Genomic DNA, 26,457 nt, shown 5'->3' with positions numbered 1-26,457 from the left:
GATTGCTTTTTCCTAGTTGCCTGGTGTTTTTTATGTGTGTTGTCTTCTTTGAGGAGTCAGAGATCTATTAAATCCTATTCATCTTTTGACAAGTTTAAACTTATCCAGGCTTACTGTCATTCTGTCTTTCTCCTGGGCTTTTTCTCCTCTGAAAACAAATGTACAAAAGAAATTATGAGCAGGAAGTGGAGGGAGGGTAGAAGAGAAAAACAGATCAACCATATCTGGGGTCTCTACCCATTCCCACAGTTTAGCTTCTAAGCAGATGGATGTGGGTTTGCAAATGTCGTCTTTGGTGGATCTGAATAAGGTTTTTAAAGCTGTTGTATCATATTTTAACACTTTCTATTAATAGCTTTGCAAACTGACATTCCTTCTGCTTTTGACCTTTGAACTTTGAGTTGCCTGCCTGATTTACAGATAGGGTACAGAAAAATCACAAGACTTTGAATCTAGCACCTGCTGGAGTAACCTGTGAGAGTGCAGAGGGATAGCAGGCTGGGGTTTTTTTTAGGGCTTTCAGCCACATAACATTTCCCAGCCATTAGCATTAACTGGTACTGTCTAATTGGTAGAGCTTATTTGTGCTGCTGGTAGAGTTACTGTATGGAAAAAATGTGGCTGTGCAGTGCTTAGTTCAATGAAATAAAATCAACAGCTCTGAAGGGCTGTTTAAACTAAGGGGATTATTGAACTTAAACGCCAAATATCAGCGCCTAGAATGGATAAAACATTGCCCACACACAGTGTTCCCACTATGGTTGCTCTGCTGACTGGATGTGGGGTTATTGATCTGCTTATCATTCTTGTGTCCTTGTGGGTAACATCATCTTCACCTGTTAAAACCCTGCTGGGACATTGGCTCTTTCTAGGCGATTCCTGGAGGACTTGGGTTGAGCGTGAAGTAAATGTTATTGCTAAAAGTCCTTTATTTTTGAGTTACTCCAAAGGGATGCTCACTAGGAAAGCTCTCTAGGCATTTCTGAATATTTGTGCTTTTTACTTACCCAGTGTAGGGATTATTGTGCACTCGATCCCGTACATATCTGTAGTGATGCTGCTGTTTGGTTAAGATACTGACAGTGAAAAACGCATTCTGCATCCCACTTGGTTTCATGTCACGCAAAACACAATATTCAAACCCTTTTCTTTATAAAAGAATGTTGTTGTGTTTTTTTTAATACTTGTCCACATAGTTAAACTGGCCTTCTGTGCATGTATCACCTGGGCATTTGCTTCTTAATCTCTAAAATAATGGAGGGTGTAATTTATAAAACACATTTCCTTCCTGTCTGCCCACCTGTTTGTGGCCATTGCATTTCTTCCTGGTATTAAATGCTGGGAGAAGGCAGCACTCAGAAGTGCAGTGGTGTGCCTGTTCAAACAAGTCATCAATCATAAAATTAACTTTGTCCATTGCAGCCGTTTGCTCGTGTCCCTGGAGTGCTTGCTAAAGTATGCTTCCTCCATTTTCATCTGCAGTTAGCTTCAGATTTCTTCTCTGATCACTCTAAATTAAGTTGAGAAGAATTGAGAAGATTGAGGTTTTTCCATTGGCCAAGTCTCTTCATCCTAAATCCCCAAATAGGAAGTTGTGCAGACTTGGACTGTCCTTTGCCAGCCAATCTTACTGTGAGATCTTGAGCAAAAGCTTTTAACTTCTTTTTCCTCTCATTTTCTCTCTGTATATTTGCCTTCTTCTTAGGGGTGTTTTTATATTAGGGGCTCGACCTAGGAGCTGCATAGATGTGGGGATTCCACGTTGAACTAGGGAGAAGATTCCTCCTCCTTAGACTGCTGATAGTAAGTCCACACTGGTTTTTAAGGACATCCCAACAGCAGAAAAATGCCCACTAATCATCCCTAGTTTGCAATTCTGGTGCTTGTTTTAGCAGAAAATTGTATTCTGATGGATTAAAAACTAACAACCCAGAATGGTTTGGGTGCTCTCTCTCTCTCTGGAATCCTGTGCTTTCCATATAGAGTCTCTTGAAGACACTGCTGTCACAGGCAAGTTCATAGCACTTCCCTCTTCATTACGAGTAGCCTATTTTGCTCTCTGTTCCGAAGGGGCTGTGCACAGAGCTGTCTTGACATCAGCTGAGCACAGGCTTGGGTAGTGAGGAAAGAAGGAAGGGCAGAGTATCAGTTGGTTTCTGGAAGGGGAATTTTGTCTTTAGTGACAGCAGGCTGCTCCTAGGCTTAACCAAATATGCCAAGTTTCCTTGTACTGCAGATTTTTACATGCAATTTATGGTCTTAACCACTGCAAAGTTAAGCAGAAAAGACCGTCTGAGGTCCTACTTTATTCTGGCTTGCATTATGTAAACCTCTGAAAATAGTGGTTTACTCTGCAAATGTTTCTGTAACTAATGTGAGGGTGATGAATTGATGTTTTTTTCTGAGAGCTGTCCTGGGAATCTGTTTTATTGAACACAACTCAACGTCGTTTTCTTCTCCTGATTTGTTAGAGGAAACGTTTTGGAATGCAATCAGCAGGATTTATATAAAATGATCTAGCTTTGCTGGTGAGAGATAATTGAGATCTAATCAGAATCCCTGACGAACCACAGCTTCCTGCATTGGCCTGTTGCTATGGGTAACATCAAGGGAGTAAAATAGAACTTCATACGAAATGCCTTTAAACTTTACTGGCATGTACAGGCATGGAACAGAGGTGAATTTTTTAGTTTAGTCTTTGAGAAGCTGATGTGTTAAGGAAATGCTTTTTCCATATTAAGGTGAAGATGAATTTAGGAAGAGTGCTGTTAGGAAAAATAACTGCTGTTTCTTACGAGGAGCGGGTAAGTGATCTGAATTATATATAGCTGAGGCAAGGCATCGTTGCAGTGAGAAATTAGAAGAGGCTATTGTCATTGGCAAGAAATTAGAGGAGAATGTTGCCAGCTTCAGAATGCTGTGTGCTTAGCCTTAAAGCTTTTTAACTTTAAAGTGTTAAGAGTTGAAATTCCTGTGTGAATGCCAGCATTGGGTTTTATCAGCAGACTAAAGGGAATCTTACTGTACCAACTAACATCCAGATTTTGAGCTGTGTTGTGAACGTTGCCCAATGTGTTTAAAGCTAAAAAATCAGCATGTTTGTGGTTTGGGCTTTTCTCTTTGAGGCTGTGCAATGTATTTTGCTTGTGCTTTTTGTGCCATTATAGCAATATTGTATCTTCAGGTAAAGCTGTACAGATTTTGTGTGCATCTTTATCAAAGTAATTTTAGGGATGGCTTTGCATTTAAGGCTCTGTGTTTATAGGTGATGAGATCTGTTTTATTTGGGGTAAGAAGTTAAAGCATTGATTTCTGAGAAGGATTTTGAATGTCACATCATTTACCTTTCACAGGTTGCTTTTATAGATTGAAATCCACGGCAATATTGAACCTTGAATGTTTTCAGGAATCTTATTATACGTTAGTTTTTGTTTTATCCTTGGGGATTCTTAGATCTGTAATGCTTTTGCATTAACTATTGTAAATGCTGCTCTTTGATAGAGAATTGAAAAGATACATTATGTAATAGCCCCCTGTTAAGTGGCATTCTGAAGGGGCATCCTCACAGAATTCTAAATCATGAAATTAATTGCAAGAGTCATTTGGAATGGGGGTAAAAACACTGTGCTGCTACTCTAATACATAGGTGGGAAGTATACTTCAGGTTGTTTCCTAGAAGGAAAATCTAGCAATCATTTATAAATCATATGGTTATATATTTTTGTTTAGAATGTTACAAAAGTATGAGCCACGTTTTGAGACGTGATCTTCCTTCCAGAGATCATTCGAGTTCGTGGCATTTGTACAGTGTTAATGCTCTGATGTAGTTAGAAGGATAAAAATACCTGTATGTAATGTAAGTCCTGGAGTGATGTGGCTGAAGGTCTGGGTACCAGCTCATAATTCATACCTTGGCAAAAGGAGAAGTTGCTTCAGGTGGTGTAATGAGGAGTTTGAACAAAGCTAGGTGCGAGCAGACGGTCCAGCTGAGTGATGAGCTTTCCATGAGCTAAGTGACAGAATGTTTGGAAGTTGGCTGTTTGGCTTCGGTCTGTAAGTCTTCAGGGCTTCAGCTCTAAAAGAGCACGGCGAGTTTCCCAAACTTATTTTGTGTCTTGAGATCATATGAGAAAATCAGTTTGGAAGGGTGGTGGAGCAGGGTGGAAGGCTTCCTTAGAGGGGCTTGTGTAAAATAGCGTGTGGTAGGATATTGTACCAGGTAAGTCTAACAGGTTCTGAAGGCAGCAGTCTGAGAATTCCTTGGGTGCAGCAAAAAGTCAATTCCTGTACTGGCAGAAAGTGTATTATAGAAAGGATGCAGGGAGAGGTCATTTTTAATCCCTTTATTCTCTGAATCTTTCTGGGCACTCTGAAAATAAAGAGGTGTTTCTGATTAGCTTCAGATTGTTAGAGTAGGAGAGAGGAATCTGTCTTTGCTCTCCTTACAGATTTTTTTTCCTCTCTGTATCTCAGGGGTTGGAAATAGACATGACTTTCTTGACTCAGGAAGGCACTCACCCACATTCCATTAGCACAGATGACTTCATGTTGTTCCATTTTATTGCTAGGCCCTGGCATTTCCCAGGATGTGTCACCTCTCTTGGTATCCCTGTCTTCCCCTTTGTTCTGCTCAAGTATTTGAGCATGACTTTGACTTGGATAACAAATCTTGGGGTGGAGAAAAAGGATATCTTTGTATTGTGGTATCTGGGTACACATGGATTTATTTGCTCAGTGTAATGCCTGGGATATGGGTGTTTGGGGGGTTTCCTGCATCATGATGTTACTGCAGACTTTGGCATTGCTTAGTCTCCGTAGTTTCATCCATGTAAAATGGAACTAGGTGGATTTTTCTGGATAAGAGTTTGTGTCAACTGCAAGATTTCGTCAGACCAGTTTGATGCAGTGGTGCCCAAATCTAGCAGCTTATAGACAATGAAAGCTAAAAGATAGAGGCTGTTTCAACCTTACGAATTCTTCTCCTTTATGCCCTCTCTCTGTTTTTACCTTCTTGTTGCAAAATACCATGTTGTCTGTTCTGGAAAAAAAATAGAATTTACTTCCAAAGCAGTTTTTTTCCCTGTTAATTATTGTAAGATAATGCTCTTTTAGGTTTGTTGCAAGCAGGTTGTTAACATGACATCAAAAACTTCATGGGCCTTTCTGGTTTTTCCACTTAGCCAAGTGAGATGATAGGAATAGAAATTTTTACATGCTTTCTTTTCATCAGGACTTGGTGCTATCTAATGTATGCTGAAGCATTTGCCAGGTTACAGAGACCTGAAACATCTTTTATGGTGGCTGATAACTGGGAAGCCACTGTTAAGCTTCCTGGTCCTGGCACGGAGCTCCTCACTTGGATCCCAGGGATCAAGATCTTGCCCTGAAGTCTAAGGAAGGGAGTTGCATCCTCCACCTTTGTGGTGTGTGCCCTAGGTGCTAATGAAGTGAGATGAGCAAGTAGAGTTCCCATGAAGAGACACACCAAGACTTAAGCTAAAGACTTCCTTAAACTAAAACTCTTGTTACCATCAGGGTCCTGGCATATCCCATGGGTTCTTTCCTAAATCAGTTGGGAACTCAGGGTAATTTGAAGAACTAATTTCAGTTCTTATCTGGCAGTGAAAGATTGGAGGGTTGAATGCAATTTGATGTTATCTCTGAGTGATAGATCATGTTACACTCACAAAACGAACAGCTCTAGGTCCTGTCATTTGCAATGAAATAACAAGATACTTCTTAAAAAATCCTCACATTAGCCCTAAGTGGTGGTGGTGGGTGGGGGAGTCATGCCCTTTCCAGCCTCATCATTCAGAACTGGGGGCATACAGGAACTGTTCAATTTTAGAGCTGTTCAATGCATGTGGTTTTTAATAGGCAGTGCTTAATTTAACACTTAGCACATAAATATTTCATCAAATAATCAAACTTTCTATGCATATTAGATCCAATTTTGTCCTGAAGAGCCTCCAGTGGTGGGAAGCGTGAAGAATAAAAACCAGCCCCCAACATATAGTGAATTTGTGAAATGAGATCATCCTCCTATTTAAAAAAATCTGGTCTTGCAACTTATACCTTTGGACAAATCTAGACAAGTTTCAGCTCAGCAGTTTAGGAGAGAAACTGCTTTGTCTAAATGGGGATTGCACACAGCTTCTGACAGGTTTATTATATTGAGATTTCTACATAGTCACAAACATGTTTTGAACACAGTGCTGTGAATCCTTACACAATAATTACAAGCTTTGGTTTCCAGCTGGTTTTTGTTGAGCAGATTTAGTTTTGTTTTATAGATGGCTTTAAGCGAATCACAGAATCGCAGGCTGGCTCAGGTTGGAAGGGAGCTCGGAGATCATCTACTGCAACCTCCCCTCCGTGGGCAGAGACACCTCCCAGCTAGACTCAGCTGCTCAAGGCCTCATCCAACCTGGCCTTCAACACCCCCAGGGACGAGGCAGCCACAAGCTCCCTGAGCAGCCTATTCCAGAGTCTCACCACCTTTGTACTGAACAACTTCTTCCTAAGATCCAGTCTAAACCTACTCTTCCTCAGCTTCAAACCATTCCCCCTTGTCCTACTGCTAGACACCCTTATGAAAAGTTCCTCTCCAGCCTTTCTGAAGGGCTCCTTCAGGAAGGCAGCTCTGAGGGCCCCCCGGCGTTTTCGCTAGGCTGAACAAGCCCAGCTCCCTCAGCCTGTCCTCATAGCAGAGGAGCTCCAGCCCTTGTAAAAGAAATTTTATTCTGTGATCTACAGGAGGAAACTGTTAATCCTTGGAACATCATGGGGAGTTTCAGTGATTCTATAATGTAAAAAAAAAACAAACCAAAAACCCCATACCATGTAGCTGGAGTACATCAAAACCAAAGGAAAATTTGTAATACTTTAATAGCCCAGGAGGAGATGATTGATATTTAGATGAGAAATCCTGTTCTTGCTATGGGGTGCTACTTTTTTAAATGTTTAAACATAATAATTGCTAAAGCCTTGCTTGGAGAGAATTTAAGATGTTGGTCCATGTAACTTAAGGTGATTAATCAGCCAAAGCATTTAAACTAAACACACAAAACCATGGTGTGAAAGCTCAGTGCATTAACTTCTGCTGAATGGACTGAGGTAAAAGTGCTCTCATTGTCCACAGAACTTCACTATGTGGTATCATTGCTGTAATCTTTGAGCTTTCCTCTGAAATCACACTGTTTTTCCTGTAGAATTACATTTTGCAATGGTTTACTTCTCAGGTTTTGACCAAGTAGAATTCTTTTTACTCTCATGAGAATCCTGTGCGGTTTATTTGCCATCTTTCAAAAGCAACTAAGCAACTTGGTGCTTGAATCTGGATTCCCACAGGCTGCCAAAGTAATGGCCCTCAAATCACAGAATCACCAAGGTTGGAAGAGACCTCAAAGATCATCAAGTCCAACCTGTCACCACAGACCTCATGACTAAACTATGGCACCCAGTGCCAAGTCCAATCCCCTCTTGAACACCTCCAGGGACGGTGACTCCACCACCTCCCTGGGCAGCACATTCTGATGGCTAACAGTTCTCTCAGTGAAAAACTTTCTCCTCACCTTTGGCCTAAACTTCACCTGGCACAGCTTGAGTCTGTGTCCTCTTGTTCTGGTGCTGGTTGCCTGGGAGAAGAGACCAACCCCCTCGTGGCTACAACCACCCTTCAGGTAGTTGTAGACTGCAATCCCCTGAGCCTTCTCCATTTTGAAAGCATTTGTATTGTTTTCTTGTCTTATGTGTAAACTGGTACTATTAGTTTACTTTGAGTCATCCCCTTTTTCATTCCTTAAGAAATGACATGGAAATTATTCATCAGCTGTTCTGTACAATATGAGAATAAGAAATTAGAGGCAATCATATTTATAAACCAGTTTTCAGTAATGTAAATTAAATCTTCTTAATTACAAGCATGAATCGCCTTACAGCTTCTGGAATCACAATGTGCTGGCTAGAAGTAGGTGCAGAGTAGAAGGAGAAAGGATGTCCTGAGCCTCACTGAAGAGCTCTACCCAAAACAGAAATACTTTTTTTTATACCCTGATACACTGCTTTTAAAAAAAGTGAGAGGCCTGGGTACATTTTTGATGCTGTTGTTGTGCTTTACAGATCAGAAGCATTTATTTTTGTGCAGTGAAACACAAAACACCATCCTTTTTTTGGGAGCTTTTCATGTTTGTGTTAATCTGAGGTGTTGGGTGACAGGTTGGACTTGATGATCTTTGAGGTCTCTTCCAACCTCACTGATTCTATGATTCTATGAACTAGCACCAGAGGAATGATGTCAGTGGAGCCTAGTTTAGGCTTTGAAAAGTCCAGAAAACTTGGGTTAAAATCTAGATCAGGTCCTCTGTGAATGGAGAGGCCACAGCAGTTTGTAACAAGTGGTGTTCTTTAGATAGTGTTGACAGCAGTGGGAGATTCTGCAGTGGAACAGAAAATATAAAAGATGAGATCACAGAATCACAGAACATTAGGGGTTGGAAGGGACCTCAGAAGATCATCCAGTCCAATTTCCCTGCCAGAGCAGGATCATGCTGGACAGGTCACATAGAAATGCATTCAGGTGGGTTTTGAATGTCCCTGGAGAAGGAGACTCCACAGTCTCTCTGGGCAGCCTGCTCCAGGGCTCTGGTGCACTCACAGTTAACAAGTTTTTCCTTCTCTTCCCATGGAATCTCCTTTGCTGCAGCTGCACCCACTGCCCCATGTCCTGTCATTGGACATCACTGAGCAGAGCCTGGCTCCATCTTCCTGACGCTGCCCTGCACATCTCTATAAACATGAATGAGGTCACCCCTCAGGCTCCTCTGCTCCAAGCTCAAGAGCCCCAGGCTCCCTCAGCCTGTCCTCAGCAGGGAGATGTTCCACTGCCTTCAGCATCTTTGTGGCTCCATGCTGGACTCTTTCAAGCAGTTCCTCAAGGTCCTTCTTGAACTGAGGCCCCAGAACTGGACACAATATTCCATTCTTTTAAGGATTTTGTAGATTTTTGAAGGTGTGGTAGTTTTAGGCTACCACAGAAGGGGAGAGGGAATGTTTGTTCCCAAGGCTGGCAAACACAGACAAACTATGGAAAGAGGGCTTGTCTCTTGACTTGTGTGTATGGTTTGGTCTTCTGTGTGCTTCCATCTTGAAGAAATTGTAGATGCTATAACATACCCTGTAGCTTTTTGTAGAGCAGTACAAAATAAGAGCATTTCTTTTTAACTATCTAGAAAGTGAAAAGCTTTAGGACACTTTCTCAATCACTAAGAAAGGATTCCCTAAGCTGAAATACTTACAATTTTTAATGGTTGCTAAAAATGAGCAGAAACCTGAATGTAAGTATCAGCTGTCCTTCCAGTCTGTCACTCAGCTGAGTGTCAAATTGCCAGCAGTGAAATGGTCACCTTCTTGGTTTTACAGAAATGTTAACTGCCTTGGTGTAATTTGTGATCAAAGGTGAGAAGTTTAGGGTGGATAAGCACACAAACCTCGGTGTTTCATTAAATTTGCTGACGGTGAGGAGTTCTTACCTAACTTCTTGGAAGCACTCTTACCATCCTTTTGTCTCTGTGGAAGTCAGAAGTGATGGACAGGGAAAGATTTCAGAGTTCTCCGTCTGACAAGATACAGAATCAAAATTTTTATCTCCAGGTAGTGCAGCAAAATAAGGTCTGTGAGGTGGTGTTTTCACTTTGAGTCTTTGCAGGTCACTTGTGAGGCAGCTGCTTTCTCACCTACGCCACTTACAGTCTAAGAAGGACTGTTGGAAGCAGGCAGGATGTACTTCACCCAGTACATACTGGTGAGATCAAATTCCAGGGTAGCGGTTAAAGGCCTGGGGTGAATTTCATGGTGGGAAGAAAACACCTGTGAGAAACCAATGACTGCCTTCTTCAGATTTTCTTCTATCATGTTATCTGTTGTTAATAAGATGCTAATAGCAGCTAACACTTCAGATGTTATGTGAAGCTCAGAGATTTCTAAGACTTAACCATGAAACTTAAGTAACACTTCTTTTTCTCTTTCTTATTGCAGTCAGCAACTGTTTCTGATGGAGGTAAGCTGAAGCTTGTTTTTACTTTTCTAATGAAAAAGAACCAATTTTCCACATGAAGCAATATAATGCCTGGTAAATAAGGTGACATATTCCAAGATGTGAGTCTGAAGTGGTGCAGAACTCTGTGACTTCTCTGGGAGCTGTGCCAGTGACAATACTGCAGGGTCACATTAACATACTTCCACTGATTTATTTGCATCACTTTCTTTGGTGGCACATCTCTATCTATATGCACATTTTTATTACAACTGGGCTTCTTCATCCTTAACAATAAAGAGGCAGAGCTGGTAGACTTCTGTATAATTGGATGGTAGATAAAATCTTGTTCTCTGTTGTATTGTCATCTCCATACCCTGTTTGCTTTCGAAGGGATATGCTCTACCTCCTAAGCTGTAACCTGTGCTGGTGCATTTGTTGAGGTTGACATTTCTTTACAGTGTGATGCATTGTGAGAAGGGGGTAAGTAATTTGACATATGTGAAATCCCAGTGTGGAGCTTTTGCAGTTCTGGAGTACTTCTAAGCAAACTCCTCTGCATCACCTCTGCTTGCTTGTTTTGATTTTAATGCGGCTTTAATGTTTTAAGGGATGTCCACATTAGAAGATGGTTTCTCTGAACTTTGAAGTTAATTGAAACAATTTAAGCATGCTTCCTCAATGGAATAAAGGGATTTGTATAGTTTAGGGTATACCAGAGGTGGCTTTTCTCACTTGTCTTGCTTGGCAGGAGCTGGTTCACTTGATCCTGCAGAGGGACTCACTTACATACATTTTATTCCATTTGCTATTCTTTGAGAAGAGTTTTCTACTTCTAAAATGTAGCCTCTGTTTTTGTGGAGAAAATGTGTATGCATTCCCCTGGTGCTACCTGTTGGCTGTAAAAACTAAAGACAAAGCACAGGCTTTTTTGTTTGGTTATGAGGCTGAACGAAGTTCCAGGTGCTGAGGGGCAAAAAAAAAATTATTATGGTTTTTTTTTTTAAATCTTAAAAAATGTACTTTTATCTTGCTCCCCAAGGGTTCTTTTTCCCATTTAAATGAAAATTATTTAACTTCTGTTGTCTACCCAAGCTTGGAGGTCGCTGTGGTAGCACTCCTGTGATAGTTATTGCAAGCTTTAAGGCCTGCGGCTGAGAGTTTGTTTTAAATATCTGACTTTACTTTCAGTTTTTCCAGTATGACTTCTGTGTTTCATTCCACTTCCCTAGGTAATTGTGTGTTCACAATTAATTCTGTTCACTTTTGTGAAGTCAGGAAATTCAAGGGCCATCCATGTAGGCTGCACAGGTGAAAGAACAGGCAATAAGATAAATGCATTTTTTCTGCTGAGTTGTATGACCTGTTTTTTTCAGCTAGTGCTGAAGATTCAACATGGACTCCCTCTTTGTTGTTAAATGCTCCTTAAGAGGGAGGGTTTAATTTGAGTAAAAAGCAGTAGCTAAACTGTACTGGGAAATATTGAATCTGTGCTTAAATACCTAGAAAGTGGATTGGAAAAGCAAGAGCCGGAGAGACTGTAAGCAGAATTTAGAGGCAGATTGAGTAAAAAGCTCTGGTTCACGTCTCAATTTACATGTTCAGGCTTTCACTTTTATTATGTCACAGCACTGAATTTTTTTCCAGTCTTCTCTAACCCATTTCCCTGGTAGAGCAAGAGATTTACACATTTTGGAGCACGTCTATGTTAGAGACGTTTTCGCTGTTGTAACCATCGGTGTAGCAGTGCACTCTTCCCTTCCCAGGCTAAGTCTTAATTGCAGTCTTTGTGCCTATAACTAGATACTATTGCAAGCTTTAGTCTAGGGAGTGAAATACATCTGTAAAGAGTAATTATTATGTGTTTATATACATCCCTTCAGTACAGTAGGAGGCATGACAGCTCTCTGTACATTTTCATTCCAAGGTGGATGAAGCTTCGTGTGATATAGCTTTTATTACTTCAGAGACAGGCACTGGAAGCCATCTACCTCTTGTTGCATTTATTTTACATGACAACTCAGCTTGTGCAAAGCTGGGATGTGCTCATCAGCCAAAGCAGTGCACTTGGGCTTTGCAAGCTGTGTCAAAGAGCTGCTTCAGTTAGTGGTGGTGTTGCCAGAGCTCTAGGCTCTAGGAATAGCAGAAACCATTTTTTCTTACTACAGTGACCTGTAATTAGCAAATTTCTCCTACTTCCCATCGTGGAATCTGGCTGCTTCTGCTGACTGTGGGAACAGTGAGCGTGTGCACAGCATGCAGGCTGTGGCTGATGTTTCCAGCATTGTGCCATCTAAGGCAGCATCACAGGGGTGATCAAAAGCCCTCAACACAGGAAGGATGCAGACCTGATGGAATGGGTCCAGAGGAGGCCATAAAGATGATCAGGAGGCTGGAGCACCTCTGCTATAAGGACAGGCTGAGGAATCTGGGGTTGTTTAGCCTGGGGAAGAGAAGGCTCCAGGCAGACCTAACAGTGGCCTTCCAGTACCTGAAGGGGGCTACAAGAAGGCTGCAGAGGGACTGCTTCCAAAGGCCTGCACTAATAGGACGAGGGGCAATGGTTTGAAATGAGAGAAGAGAAGATTTAGGTTGGATGTTAGAAACAAATTCTTTTGCATGACAGTAGTGGAACACTGCAGCAGGTTGCCAGGGAGGTATTTGAGGCCCCATCTCTGGAGATGTTCAAGGTCAGGCTGGACAAGGCTCTGGGCAACCTGATCTAGTGGAGGATGTCCCTGCTGAGTGCAGAGAGGTTGGACTAGATGGCCTTTGGAGTTTTCTTCCAACTATTCTATGACTCTATGCTTCTAAGAGTCCTCAGCTTATGGCTGACTTTGGCTATGGATACATAGATGACACTTTACAACAGGAAAACCCTAAAGTCAGAGGATGTATAATAGAAATATTTCATCATCCGTCTCCAGGCAGGCAGGTGCTGAGTATCTGTGCTATTGAGAATGTCCAAGTCAGTTCTTGCCTGCTGTTCTCTGCAGAGATCAGTTCCCCAGAGCTGAAGTCTATTATTTCCAAATACTTCAGTGTAGCAGATCCCATTTGCATGTCTTTTTCCTGAGGTACAACCTTGCTGTAGCTTCTGCTGATTTTTGGGGGTTTAGTGTTTATCACCTGGAAGAAATTTCCATCGGAAAAGCATTCTCGAAGACTTTCTTTTTTTTTTTGGAAAGGAATCTGATGTTTACAATAATAAATAATGTAAAGCTGCTTTTTTTGCAGAGTAACTGAAGAAGGCAGAACAAAAAAAAATCCACAATGAAATCCAAAATAAAGCAAACCACTGTTTACACTTTGTGCACTATAAACCCAGGTGAATTATTTCCTCCCTCAGCTATATTGCTGGTTTGTGAGCTGCATTGGCAGTGGGGGCTTGCTGTAGCTGTGTTCCACTGTAACATCAATAATTCAAGTTCCTTTAGCAGCAGTGGCAAAAGGTCTTGTCTATAAATTATTTATGCAGCATTTTATAATGCTCTGTGTTAAGTATGCTATTGCTTTCCTCTGCTTGGAGCCATGCAGCTAAAGAATCAGTTTGTTTAGAATGGTGTCTGGGGGGGGAAATGCTTTAGCTTCCCTCATCCCAGCTTCACAGAGGAGAGATGCTTTAGCTTCCTTCATCTTGACCTGACAGGAGAAATGCTTTAGCTTCTTTCATCTCAACCTTGCAGAGGAGAAATGCTTTAGCTTCTTTCATCTCAACCTTGCAGAGGAGAAATGCTTTAGCTTCCCTCATCTCAACCTCACAGAGGAGAAATGCTTTAGCTTCCCTCATCTCAGCCTCACAGAGGAGAAATGCTTGAGCTTCCTTCATCCCAACCTTGCAGCAGAACCATGTGTCCTACAGTAAGACTAATCTGCACCCAATGGGTTCCAGGACGTTACAGCTGAAGTTGGTATGGATTCAGAAGGATGGCTTTCAGTGAATGCCTTGAAGTATTTGATTAGGTGGCATCACAGTGGCTCTTATCAGCTCTATCCAGGTAATATATTGAGTGATTAACTGAAATATCTTCATTATCTAAATGTGTGCATTCTGATGATTGCAAGAAATAGGTGTAGCTTCTCACAACAATAAAATGTATTTGGAGGTTCAGTACTGTTTATGGGTTTTTATAAACCAGTGCATACAAAACCAATCCTTAATTAATTGTATTCACTCACTGCTTTATATGATTTAAAATGAAAACTTTCAAAACCATCTTATCCTGTCAGCTTTCAAGATTTCAGTTGATTAAATGCCTTGCATTGTCTTACATAATGTTGGTTTTGCAAAACAGATACAACCAAGACCCTCCATAGAATGTATAACCACAAAAGGTGTAAAATGTTGGGGCTTGAGGATTTGTAGGAAGTCTTCTATTGCCAGTTCTGTATTTGAAGGAGGTAATAAATAAAACTGAAAGCTTGCACAGAAGGTGGTATTTCCAGGTTAGGTATGATGGCTTTTGATAGAGCAGAACAGAAATAAATGTAGGTCCCCAGGATTTGGGATGCTTGAGTGAGGAGCCTCCTTTCACAGGGTATGCAGGATGGGTCAGTGTTCCACGCAGTAAGGAGAAAGAAAGGCAGCAGGTTGAGGAACCATCACAGCACTGCTAAGTTGTCCATGCACCTGAGTTGAGATTCCCACAGTAAACTCCTCTGGCATCCTGAGATTCCCAATATCTAGTTTTCTTCTATTAAACACTTACCAAGAAGGTAGAAGCCACTTTGCACAGCAGCCATTTGTGGGTGGTAGTCAGGGCTCTATGATTCCTCTGGTGATCATCACAGAGTGATCAAGAGACCAAGTGTGTAACTCGGCTGGAAAGTTTGCCCCTTGCTGCTTTCTAAGGTGGGCTCTGCTCAGCGTGCAGGAGCTGTGGGAGTCAGGAAACCTGACACTGATATCTTGCCCTGGAAACATTCCTCTGCAAGGGGAATGGAGCAGGAGTTAGGGCTTGCAAATCATCATTTAAGTTTGATTTGGATAATTTCTGCACTACTGTTCTAGTTTGTGAGGCTTTTCTGCCAGTCTGACCCTTTTGACTTCTTGGCTGTTTCTGATGGGTGTGCCTTCACTAGGCTGTAACTGGTTTAATTGCAACTGTTTATCTATGTGGTAAAAGAAACTAGAATGATCAAGCCTCTTCTGGGAAACAGCCTTGTTCTGCTTGGTTTTCAGGTATTCCATCAGGATTCCCTAGAGATTTTAAAAGCAAGCTGACTTCATTCTCCCTTGAAGGGAAAACAAAGCAGTGTCAGGGTTCGGTATCAATTCACAGAGTTCTGAGAAAAACCTGAATTAGCTACACAAAATCCACCAGCATAGGAGCAGTTTGCTGTGAATGAGTGATCCCTTAATGCTACTTTAACACGTTGGAGGACCTGTTCCAGTAGCTCTCAAAGTTGTTGAGAGTCTCCTTGTGGTTCATTTGTTTTCGTGGGACCTCCAGAGCTGGCAAGCTGGCAGCTTACCAGAGGAAGGAGATTCACAGAATGGTAGGGATTAGAAGGGACCTCCAGAGATAGAATGGAATGGAATGGAATAGAATTAACCAGGTTGGAAAAGACCTTTGAGATCATCAAGTCCAACCCATTACCCAACACCATCTAATCAACTAAACCATGGTACCAAGTGCCTCATCTAGTCTCTTCTTAAATACCTCCAGTGATGGTGACTCTACCACCTTCCTGGGCAGCCCATTCCAAAGGCCAATCACTCTTTCTGTGAAGAACTTCTTCCTAACATCCAGCCTAAACCTCCCTTGGCACAGCTTGAGACTGTGTCCTCTTGTTCTGTCATCTGCCAGTGTAGCGCAGTTCAGAGCAAATCTAACTCCAAGAAGCTGTAGGGAGCAGGCAGTAATGGGGAGGTAGCAGTCACCCACTGGGTCAACACCTGGGGTCTGTAAATGGGATGCTGAGCAGCCACCACTTGCAGGGAGGAAGGTGAAGCTGACCTGCTAATGACAGCTCTGCCTAGCTTTTTGCAATCCCTTTGAGTCCTAGGGCACTGTGACTTGTGGATTTAGAGTTGAGCCCTGTTGGCTGCTCCCTAATTTCCCTCTTGTCAGCCAAACAGGTTTAAATGGTTTGCTATGTGAGCTGAGTTTACCTTTCTGATTTTGTCTGAAAGGAACTAGGAAGTTTTGATCATTTGTCACTGGAGAACACTGGGGACTGAACCTTCTAGGAGTGAGGCAGGATCTGAAACTGTTCCAGATCTATCAAGCAGTGGGTGTCTATTTATATCCTGGACTGGGAAACAAAACGTATCCACCTGCAGAATTAAAGCAAAATACTTCAGATAATAAATTTAGATATCATTCTCGTCAGGATTCACATTAGCTTCTTTCACAGTAGTTTCACTGTGAATAGAATAGAATAAACCAGGTTGGAAGAGACCTTCAAGATCATCGTGGTGGGGGGGCAGAACTGGACACAGTACTCAAGGTGTGGCCTAACCAGTGCAGTGTACAGGGGCAGAATGACCTCCATGCTCCTGCTGGCCACACTGTTCCTGCTGCAGGCCAGGATGCCATTGGCCCTCTTGGCTGCCTGGGCACACTGCAGGCTCATATTCAGCCTACCATCGACCAGCACCCCCAGGTCCCTCTCTTCTTGGCTGTTCTTCAGCCACTCTGACCCCAGCCTGTAGCTCTGCATGGGGTTGTTGTGGCCAATGTGCAGAACCCAGCACTTGGATGTGTTAAATCTCATGCCGTTGGCCTCTGCCCACCTGTCCAGCCTGTCAAGGTCCCTCTGCAGAGCCTCTCTACCCTCCAGCAGATCAACTCCTGCCCCCAGCTTGGTGTCGTCCGCAAACTTACTGATGATGGACTCAATGCCCTCATCCAGATTATCAATAAAGATGTTAAAGAGCATGAGGCCCATGTGGTGACAGGTCTTCTCTAGTGAATCCAACAGTTGACTTGGCTATGCTTTTTCTTGCACCTTAAAGGAAACAGTGAATAAATACTTGTTGGAAGCAAATTTGGCATTATTTGCTGAGTGTTTTTAATCACCTTTGATTAATACGATGATAAGGCAACGAAAAATATCACCGCACCTGATGTGTTATTACAGCCCTCAGGTATTATCCTTGTTGAAAATATTGCTGGATTTTCCAACCTGGTTGATTCTATGATTTTCATTCTTCCCTAATATTTTCATTCTTCCCTAATACAATTCTGTATTGTGGTCTGATTTTGTCTTAAGCAATAGCTTTGCTTGCAGAGATTCACAGCGTTTTAACTGTTAGCTCTTAGTAAATGTTTCTGAGCTGCAGAATGCATTTAAAATAGTCTCAGAACTATGTTTACATGCAGACTTTTAAATTGTTTTCTTTAGAGCTATTTTTATAACTTTTCACACACACACAGAGTCACAGAATGTTAGGGTTTGTAACTTTTTTCCCCTGTGTGTGGAATGTTGGTATGTTTTCAAGACCAAGTAGACTGGCAAAGTGATTAGTGAGTGCTGAGCCTCAGCAGGCTCCTCTTGTCTGCTGCAGCCCTTCCTCCTCATACAAGCAACCCCACTGAAGTCTGTGGACTTGCAGTGATGGTTCTTGAAGTGCAATTAATGGATGAGGGCTTACATCTTAGATTTGCAGCAGCCTTGTTTAATTCCTGTGCTCTGTTTTGTTGCAAAGTCAAACTTTACTGGAATAAGCCTCAGAAACCAAACACTGCGTGCACAGTTTCTGGAGCTTAAAGTACAAAGTGTCATATTGTCTTAATGGCCTATTAAAATACTCTGTGCAAATGAAATGTAGCCAATTCATGCAGTAATATTCCTGAAATAATTGTCAGTTTATTGAAAGACTTGACACAGGCCAGGTTGGATGAGGCCTCGAGTAACCTGCTCCAGTGGAAGGGGTCCTGCCCATGGCAGTAGTTGTTGAAACTAAGTGATCTTCAAGGTCCCTTCCAACCTAAACCATTCTTTGAATTCTCTGAATCTATGTTTTCTTGTGGCTGTAACTATCTTTGAATGATCCCTTTCTGCCCCCCTTCCCCCAAAGTTCATGCTTCCATGGAGAAGCAGTAATGTTTTGTAACATAAAATTTGGAAATGCAAAGTGCTTTGAAATGTATAGCAGGAAAGGAGACCTTGGGTGATCTTATGTACTAAATGTAGTGAAATTACTCCTGGCTTTAGTTACTCCAGGTGATAAACTGAGGAGAATAAGGAACAATAAAAAATGCCATTGTGAAGAACAGGCCATGTCTTTCTGGCTGTGAATTCAGGGGTCTCAATTAGTTAACATTTATAGTGAGCTGCATAGCTGCTTTTCCTTTTGGCATAGAATCATTGAGGACATTATTTCCTCACATGTATTACTGCTGATTTTTCAAAGAATGGTATGTCTGCTTTTGTCTCATCACAGATTCTCAATCAGTTTGGCACCTTTCTAGTGCAACCTTTCCTGCTCAAAGCAGGGGCTGTTGTGGGATCGGAGCTGGTAGCTCAGGGCTTTATTTGGTTGTGTCTTCAGAGTTAATTAAACCTCAGATCACCTCTGTGAAGTGTGTGAGTACAACATCAGTGTTGACAGAGAGATGAGGACAGTGGTGGTTTGTAGGACAGCATGCAACAAAGAAATGAGAAGTTTGAGTAGCACCCTGCTGATTAATTCCCTCTTCTGCTTAGAGCAGCACTTTCTTTTCACCTTTATACCTCCCTGAACCACTGTCACCTTTTTGGTGTATATTCTGTTTTCTGATAAAGGTGAGGTTAATGCTTGAAATGATTAGTTAGGCTGCTCCACAAGGTTGTGTGTTCCTCAGTTCTCTCTGGGTTCCTGTTAATGTGTTTCTCCCAGTACCACAAGCACTTTTTTTACTCCAGATCCAAAGATTCTGGTCACTTCTCAGCTTGCAGTCTCTGGAGTATTGCATGGTGTTGGCTCAAGTCTGGAAGGGAGTCATGGATCCCTGTTTTTATCAGAAGCCATGATGAACTGAGGATCTATAGTTTGATACCTCTGCTTGCCATGGATGAGAAAGCCATCCATTACTGGCTCATTTTCTTTAGTATTCTTTTCCTCAGTTGACTCCTTTCCTAAATTTGCAGTATCCAACAGGAATCTTCATTCACATGTGAAAAGTCACAGAGTCTCTACTGCTTTAAGTGGATAGGAAATTTTCCTGTCTCCTATCATCAAATAGGGTTTTGCCCAGTTTCTAGTGAGCAAGAGGGGGGGTCTTGAAGGTCTGCCTTCCTTGGATAATCTTATGAGGGAGTGCAGTCTATGGGGTGAAGGATGTAAGCAGACAATTCTTTCAACTACAGTTCATATTGTAGAGCAAGAAAAAAAGCTTTGTGCCTGCCCCTTTTGCTTCTGACAGGGGATTGCTTTTAAGATACTCATTTACTTTTCTTTGCAGTGGAAGAAAAGAAAATTCAGAGGTGTTTGGGTTTGATTTGCCTATGCAGGTACTCCTAATAAAAATGGGGAAGGGTGGTTGGGCAAGATGACCTTCAAAGGTCTTTTCTAACCCAATGCATTCTGTGATTCCATGATTTTGAGGTCCCCACTGCTGTGATCTTGAGCAGGAGGTGTGATAAACCGAGGAAACGATGCTGAAGGGTGAAAGGGAATGATTCCTTGTTGGTAATTTGTTTGTCTTTGTTCTTTACCAGAGCTGAATAGTACTGATCTAAAAGACTGCATCAGTGAGAACAGCCTCAGCAGCAATGCCAGCCTTCCCAGCGTCCAGAGCTGCCGACGCCTTCGAGAAAGGAGAGTTGCAAGCTGGGCTGTCTCCTTTGAGCGTCTGCTTCAGGATCCTGTTGGTGTTAAATATTTCTCGGTAAGTTTGGGGGGACAGTCTCAGCATCACAGAATGGGAGGGGTTGGAAAAGATCTGCAGACATCATCAAGTCCAACCCCCCCTGCCAAAGCAGGATCACCTAGGGCAGGTCACACAGGAGTGCATCCAGGTGGGTTTTGAAAGTCTCCAGAGAAGGAGACTCCACCACCTCTCTGGGCAGCTTGCGCCAGAGCTCTGACCCTCACCCTCATCTTCATGTTGAGATGCACATCCTGTGTTCCAGCTTGTGTATCCATTGTTCCTTGTCCTGTCACTGGGCACCACTGAAAAGAGCCTAGCACTTTCATCTTGATACCCACCCCTCAGATATTTACAGACATTGTTCAGGTCCTCTTTCAGCCTTTTCTTCTCCAATCTAAACAACCCCAGGTCTCTCAGTCTTTCTTCATAGAAGAGATGTTCAAGTCCCCCAGTCATCTTTCCAGTAGATTTCTGTATCTCTTGAATTAGGGACCCCAAAACTGGACACAGTGTTCCAGGTGTGGTCTCACCAGGGCAGTCAGAGACCTTCCAAAATACCTGACACTGCTGCAGTCATTTTCCTGTGTTCTTTGTTCATTGTCATCACTCTCCTTACACAGGACAAGAGGCAGGAGGTCATTCTTACACAATTGTTCTCTGAGCACCTTTCTAAGCTTAAACTGCTTCACAACTGAGGAAGAATTGATAGTAAAATACACACTGCTGTGCATTGCTGGTGACCCAAAGTTTCAGCTAAAAGTGGAGCCTCTGTTTTGCTTTGTGTCTAAACTTTTCAAAAGCTTCCCCATTTTGTAAACCAATTCCATTTTGTTCTATTTGTACAAGAGAAAGGCAACAGATTCCTAAGGTCTGGTTATCTGTTCACATTTACCCACTGGGATATTGGAAGCCACGTAGAAGACTTTTTCAGTGCAGCTTTTCTTTCAGGAAGACTTTAGAGCAGCCTTCCAGTACCTGAAGGGGGTTTACAGGAAAGCTAGGAAGGGACTTTTTACAAGGGCTTGTAGTGAGGGATGAGAGGGAATGGATTGAAGTTGAGGAGGGCAGATTTAGACTGGAAATTAGGAAGACATTCTTTAGGGTAAGGATGGTAAGACACTGGAACAGGCTGCCCAGGAAGGTTGTGGGTGTTCCCTCCCTGAAGGTGTTTGTTAAAATGAAGATTGCACAAGTGCATGTGTTAGGGAAAGCCAATTTTAAGAACAACTGGAGAGTGTTGAAATTGATGGTGTGCAACACATCTCCAGAGCCATTACTTGCAACCTGGCTGTCACCACACTGCAGTTACAAATTTGTGCAGTATTCAAGCATTGAAGTATCTACATTTAATTCATGATTACATAGGAAAGCATCCTCATGCCTTTGGAATTCAGCATGCAGAGGCCTTTCCTGAGGACAGCTTTGTCACAGGGCAGGAATGACTCTAAAAGGAAAAGATTTTGCATGTTGTGCAAATAGTCACTGATTAGAGAGCAGCCATCCAGGAAATGAGAGACCTGATTGCAAGTTGCTTCCTCGAGTGGTTCAAGGCAACATCTTCAGCTTTTCAGCCATGCTTGACAACTCCTAGGCTATATCATGTCCCAACTGGGGAACCACTTAGTCCTGCTGAAGCTGAAATGGTGTACAGCCACCATGTGTCCAGAAAGGAAGCAGGAGACTGACTGTAGATTCGTAGTGAAGGAAGTGAGTGGGCAAGTAGGGAGTTGAGTTCTGGTTCCTGCTCACTAATTTGATTCTCTTTTAATCTGTAATTACATGTTAAATGTAGAAATGTCCCCTGACTACTCTTCTGGATTGTGTCTTTTACATGTCTGGTGTGTCAGGTTAGGTATCTGAAGAATTTCTAGTTTCAGTTGAGAGCTTGCTTGTGTATTTAGACTCCCTGTACTGTAGTTTAGCTCAATTTCTTTCTTAAGCTGGACTCCCTAAACACTACCCAAATGTTAAAACCACAAAGTGAAGTTTGGGGAATTTCTGTGAAGATTCCTCTTACACTGCTTTCTGCCACTGCTGTGTATGCCAAGGAAGATTGAGTGATGCCAGTGTGACATTTGGGTCTAAGTTGTGGCTTGGAGGCCACAATTTCCAATTAAACACTGCTACCTAAAGCATTAAAGTATGAACAAGCATTGTTCCAATGACATGAGTGCCTCGTTGTTCAGAGGACCAAGTTAATTATTTTTTCTGTCTCCTCCTCCTTGGTTAAAATGCTCTAAAAAAACACACCACATAGATGCTGAGAGAATATTGTGTTCCCCAAATTTGAATCAGGGCCAGTTTGTGGCTGTTCAGTTTCCCAACTGAATGGGGTGCCAGTCTTCATTTGGAATTTTAGATGCTCTCAGAGAAATGTCCTCATTGTTGTGTGTTGTACTGAGAGAATTTTTGTTTTCCTCTAAGAATATATTTTCCAAGGAGAACCACATCAGCAAGCAGTGATAAAAGACGCTGTCAAGTTGTTATTTGATGCAGAACGACGCTGTAATGAGTACAGAATTAATTACAGGCACTGCCCAACAGACATCTAGTCTATTATAGTGATAGAACTGCAATTAAAGACAGCTGGTTTACAGGATGAGTTTTAAATGCAGATATAAAGCATTACCATAGAAGGGCTCAGGTTGGAAGGGACCTCAAACGTCATCTGCTCCAACCTCCCTGACATGGGCAGGGATGCCTCTAAACTAGACTCAGCTGCTCAAGGCCTCATCCAGCCTGGCCTTGAACACCCCCAGGAAGGAGGCAGCCACGACCTTCCTGGGCAGCCTATTCCAGAGCCTCACCACCCTTGTACTGAAAAACTTCTTCCTAGGATGCAGTCTAACCCTGCTCTCTCTCAGCTTCAAACCATTCCCCCTTGTCCTGTCTCCAGACACCCTTATGAAAAGTCCTTCTGCAGCCTTCCTGTAGGATCCCTTCAGGTACTGGAAGGCAGCTGCAAGGTTCCCCAGAATCTTCTCTTCTCCAGGCTGAACACCCCCATCTCCCTCAGCCTATTGTCATAGCAGAGGTATTCCAGCCCTTGGAGAATCCACTAATTTCTGTTCTACTTAACATGAGGTTTCAAACTTCATCCCTGTATGTGCAAATAGTTTGATTGAATGCTTCTTAATTGGATCCATTTAAAAAGAAAGAGAAAGAGCAGAAGCTCTACATGTGTGTTGGATGATAGCAAGGAGAAGCACTAGATGCATGTTAGATGTGCATGTTTACTTCAGAGGAAAAACTGGCTGAGACTGAAATGTTGCCATTATCCAAACTCATCAAGCATCATAAATGTGTTGTTTGAAACAAGTGAGTTCTTTCCTCTCAGACACTTCCCTACTTATTTTCCCCCTAGGAATTTCTGCGGAAGGAATTTAGTGAAGAAAATATCTTATTTTGGCAAGCCTGTGAATATTTTAACCATGTACCTGCACATGATAAAAAAGAGGTAAGTCAGTGTGCTATTTCAGTGGAATCACAGAATGCTTTGGGTTGGAAGGGACCTCCAAGGGTCATCCCTCCAGTTGGCAGGAGCATCCTCCACTAGATCAGGTTGCTCAGAGCCTTGTTGAACTTAACCTTGAATATCTCCAGGGATGAGGCCTCACCTACTTCCCTGGGCTACCTGTTGCAGTGTTCCAGCACCCTCATGGTGCAGAACTTGTTCCTAACATCCAATCTAAATTTTCTATTGTGCAGTTTCTAACCATTGCCCCTCATCCTATCACCATAGGCCTCTGCAAACACTCCCTCTGCAGCCTTCTTGTAGGTCCCCTTAAGGAACAGTGTTGGGTCTTGGTTACTTCTTCAATTGTTGGAGTTGTGCTTAGTTTTTGCATTGAGACTTCACTGAGTTGGGTTGGAGCCTTGGTGATATTTTCTCAGTCCCCTGAGGGCACTATCTGAAGTTTAAGATACTGGATATATCTCAGCTGTGCTGAAGTGCAGAGGTAGTGCTGTAGAAATGAGCTAAGTTATACTGGATGATGAGAAGTGTAGCTGCAGTAGCCCAGTGCAAGGGAGTTCAGAATGAGTTAATTTAACATGTCAAGGAGAGGTAGCAATTATCCTCTGTCCTGTTCTTTTGGCCAGGCTGCCTCCAGTAGCCAAGGTAATGTGTTTATAGCTACATTAGCTATGTCTGCTACTGTAAGTGGAATCATGTTTGCTCACAAATGATGAGACCCTCCATCTCCTGTAGTCCTACACTTGTGAGTTTTGAATTCTGTGCAGGTTGGCAGCAACTCTGCCTACACCACAGCCAAATTGAATCAACTTTACACTGTGGAAATAGCTTCATCTCCCCACCCCCCTTTGTTATTTTCTGGACCACTGAGGGTTTTTTTTTCCCCCCTCACTTCCTTCTGTCTTTGAACAATGTATTTTCTGAGCACCACCCTTAGGGGCTCTGAGCACAGTTTGGTGGTTTCTTCATTAGGTCCAGAATGTGGGTGCTGCAAAGCAAACAAGCTAATGATAAAGCATGAATGGGTTTGACTGTTAATATTCATATAGAAACATCAATTTTTTTCTAGCTTCTCAAAAAGTAAGATTCGAGGAGTTATTTAAACAGGGATTGTCATGAAAAAGGTCTAATGTCTGAAAAAAAAAATATAATGTCCTTTGTAAGACAGCATTTCACAGTATCACAGTAGCACCAAGGTTGGAAGAGACCTCAAAGATCGAGTCCAACCTGTCACCACAGACCTCATGACTAGACCATGGCACCCAGTGCCACGTCCAATCCCCTCTTGAACCCCTCCAGGGATGGTGACTCCACCACCTCCCTGGGCAGCACATTCCAATGGTGAACGACTCTCTCAGTGAAGAACTTTCTCCTCACCTCCAGCCTAAACTTCCCCTGGCGCAGCTTGAGACTGTGTGCTCTTGTTCTGGTGCTGGTTGCCTGGGAGAAGAGACCAACCCCCACCTGGCTACAACCACCTTTCAGGTAGTTGTAGAGAGCAATGAGGTCTCCCCTGAGCCTCCTCTTCTCCAGGCTAAACAATCCCAGCTCCCTCAGCCTCTCCACATAGGGCTTGTGCTCAAGGCTTCTCCCCAGCCTTGTTGCCCTTCTTCGGACACGTTCAAGTGTCTCGATGCCCTTCTTAAACTGAGGGGCCCAGAACTGGACACAGGACTCAAGGTGTGGCCTAACCAATGCAGAGTACAGGGCACAATGACTTCCCTGCTCCTGCTGGCCACACTATTCCTAATGCAGGCCAGGATGCTGTTGGCCTTCTTGGCCACCTGGGCACACTGCTGGCTCATGTTTAGGCAGCTGTCAATCAGCATCCCCAGGTCCCTCTCTGGGAGCTCTCCAGCCACTCTGACCCCAGCCTGTAGCTCTGCATGGGGTTGCTGTGGCCAAAGTGCAGCACCTGGCACTTGGACTTGTTGAATGCCAGATTTGATTGTCTTCACTTTTATTGCTTTCACACTTTAATTGAACTTTTATTTCAATGACAGCTTTAAGGAATATGTGATGAATCTTTGCGATATGAAAGGGAAACCCTTGCTTGTGTGCACTAAAGTAACAAAAACTGTTGAATGAAAAATGCTGATCTAGTGAGGAAAGTGGAATGGCTGTATGGTTTTGGGTGGTATGCCTGTCTTAACAGCATGAGTTTAAAGCAAACTTACATTTAGCCTTTCTTTTCTGTAGCTTTCTTACAGAGCTCGGGAGATCTTCAGCAAGTTCTTGTGCAGCAAAGCTACAACCCCAGTTAATATTGATAGCCAGGCACAGCTGGCAGATGATATTCTCAATTCCCCACATCCAGATATGTTCAAGGAGCAGCAACTTCAGGTAACCATAGAGAGCATGACTGCTGCACATTTATGGCTGTTATGTTTCCTTTGAATACTTTACAATCTCCTAAAAGTACTTCCCATGGTGTATGTTTTATTATGTATAAAGAGCCATTGAGGGCAAGGTCATACAGACTCTTAGCAAATGGCAAAAAAAGCTGTGTGATGAGAGGCTGCTTGCCTGGTTTTCTGTACATTTGCCTATGTGTAGAGAATTGCCAGGAATTAAAGAAATAATAATCTGCAAACTGCTGTTATTGAAAAGAAGACTTAACACAAATGCATCGCTCCAGCTGCTGCAGCACCACTGCATCTGGTGTTTGCACAGGGCATGTGCATGTGGTTGCCTGTTCTCCTTAGTGCACAATTGTCTGCACAAAGAGTGTCCAATTTTAGGTAAAAAGGCTTGTAGAATGTGGCTGTTGTGTTTAAAGGCTCTTTATTCTCTAACAGAAGTGTCAGAGAGCTTATTAAAGCTGTTGGTGTCTGCCGAGCTCTGCAGTGGATGTGTTTTCAATAATTATCGATGTTCAGAACACAACAACAGGACGTTGTGATGTAACAAAAGGATGTACTTTATCTTTTCTGTGGAGTTTAATTTCCTGCTTTTTTTTTTTGCCCCTAAGTAATCTCTTTGGTAACTCTCTCACCCTAACAGTTTATTAGTAGAAATACTATTTAGAAATCAAGGATACAGCCTTGACTGCATCAGTGAAGCAGGTCACAATCTCAGTCTTCATGCAACCTCAGGTCATGCTTTTGGGACAATGTGAGCTGGTGCAGTACCTTCCTCCATCTGCAAAG

The 26,457-nt window shown here is 42.6% G+C and overlaps 1 protein-coding gene across 3 annotated transcripts in view; it reads left to right on the top strand.

The window, feature by feature from the left end:
• The window catches only part of RGS12 (regulator of G protein signaling 12), a 90,268-nt gene that overhangs the window by 30,935 nt on the left and 32,876 nt on the right, over positions 1 to 26,457 (top strand). For 2 of the 3 annotated variants that reach the window (XM_054172131.1, XM_054172129.1), the window contains 4 exons: positions 10,036 to 10,057; positions 19,682 to 19,851; positions 23,198 to 23,290; positions 25,508 to 25,651. In XM_054172131.1, the coding sequence (XP_054028106.1) occupies positions 10,036 to 10,057; positions 19,682 to 19,851; positions 23,198 to 23,290; positions 25,508 to 25,651 (429 nt within the window). Of the gene's footprint in view, positions 1 to 2,055; positions 2,805 to 10,035; positions 10,058 to 19,681; positions 19,852 to 23,197; positions 23,291 to 25,507; positions 25,652 to 26,457 lie in introns of those variants that run through there. The other variant, XM_054172128.1, reaches the window with a different exon arrangement.

The sequence above is a fragment of the Dryobates pubescens genome, chromosome 23 (genome assembly GCF_014839835.1).
Source record: "Dryobates pubescens isolate bDryPub1 chromosome 23, bDryPub1.pri, whole genome shotgun sequence".
NCBI lineage: Eukaryota > Metazoa > Chordata > Aves > Piciformes > Picidae > Dryobates > Dryobates pubescens.
This window is presented reverse-complemented; position numbering and strand designations above follow the sequence as displayed.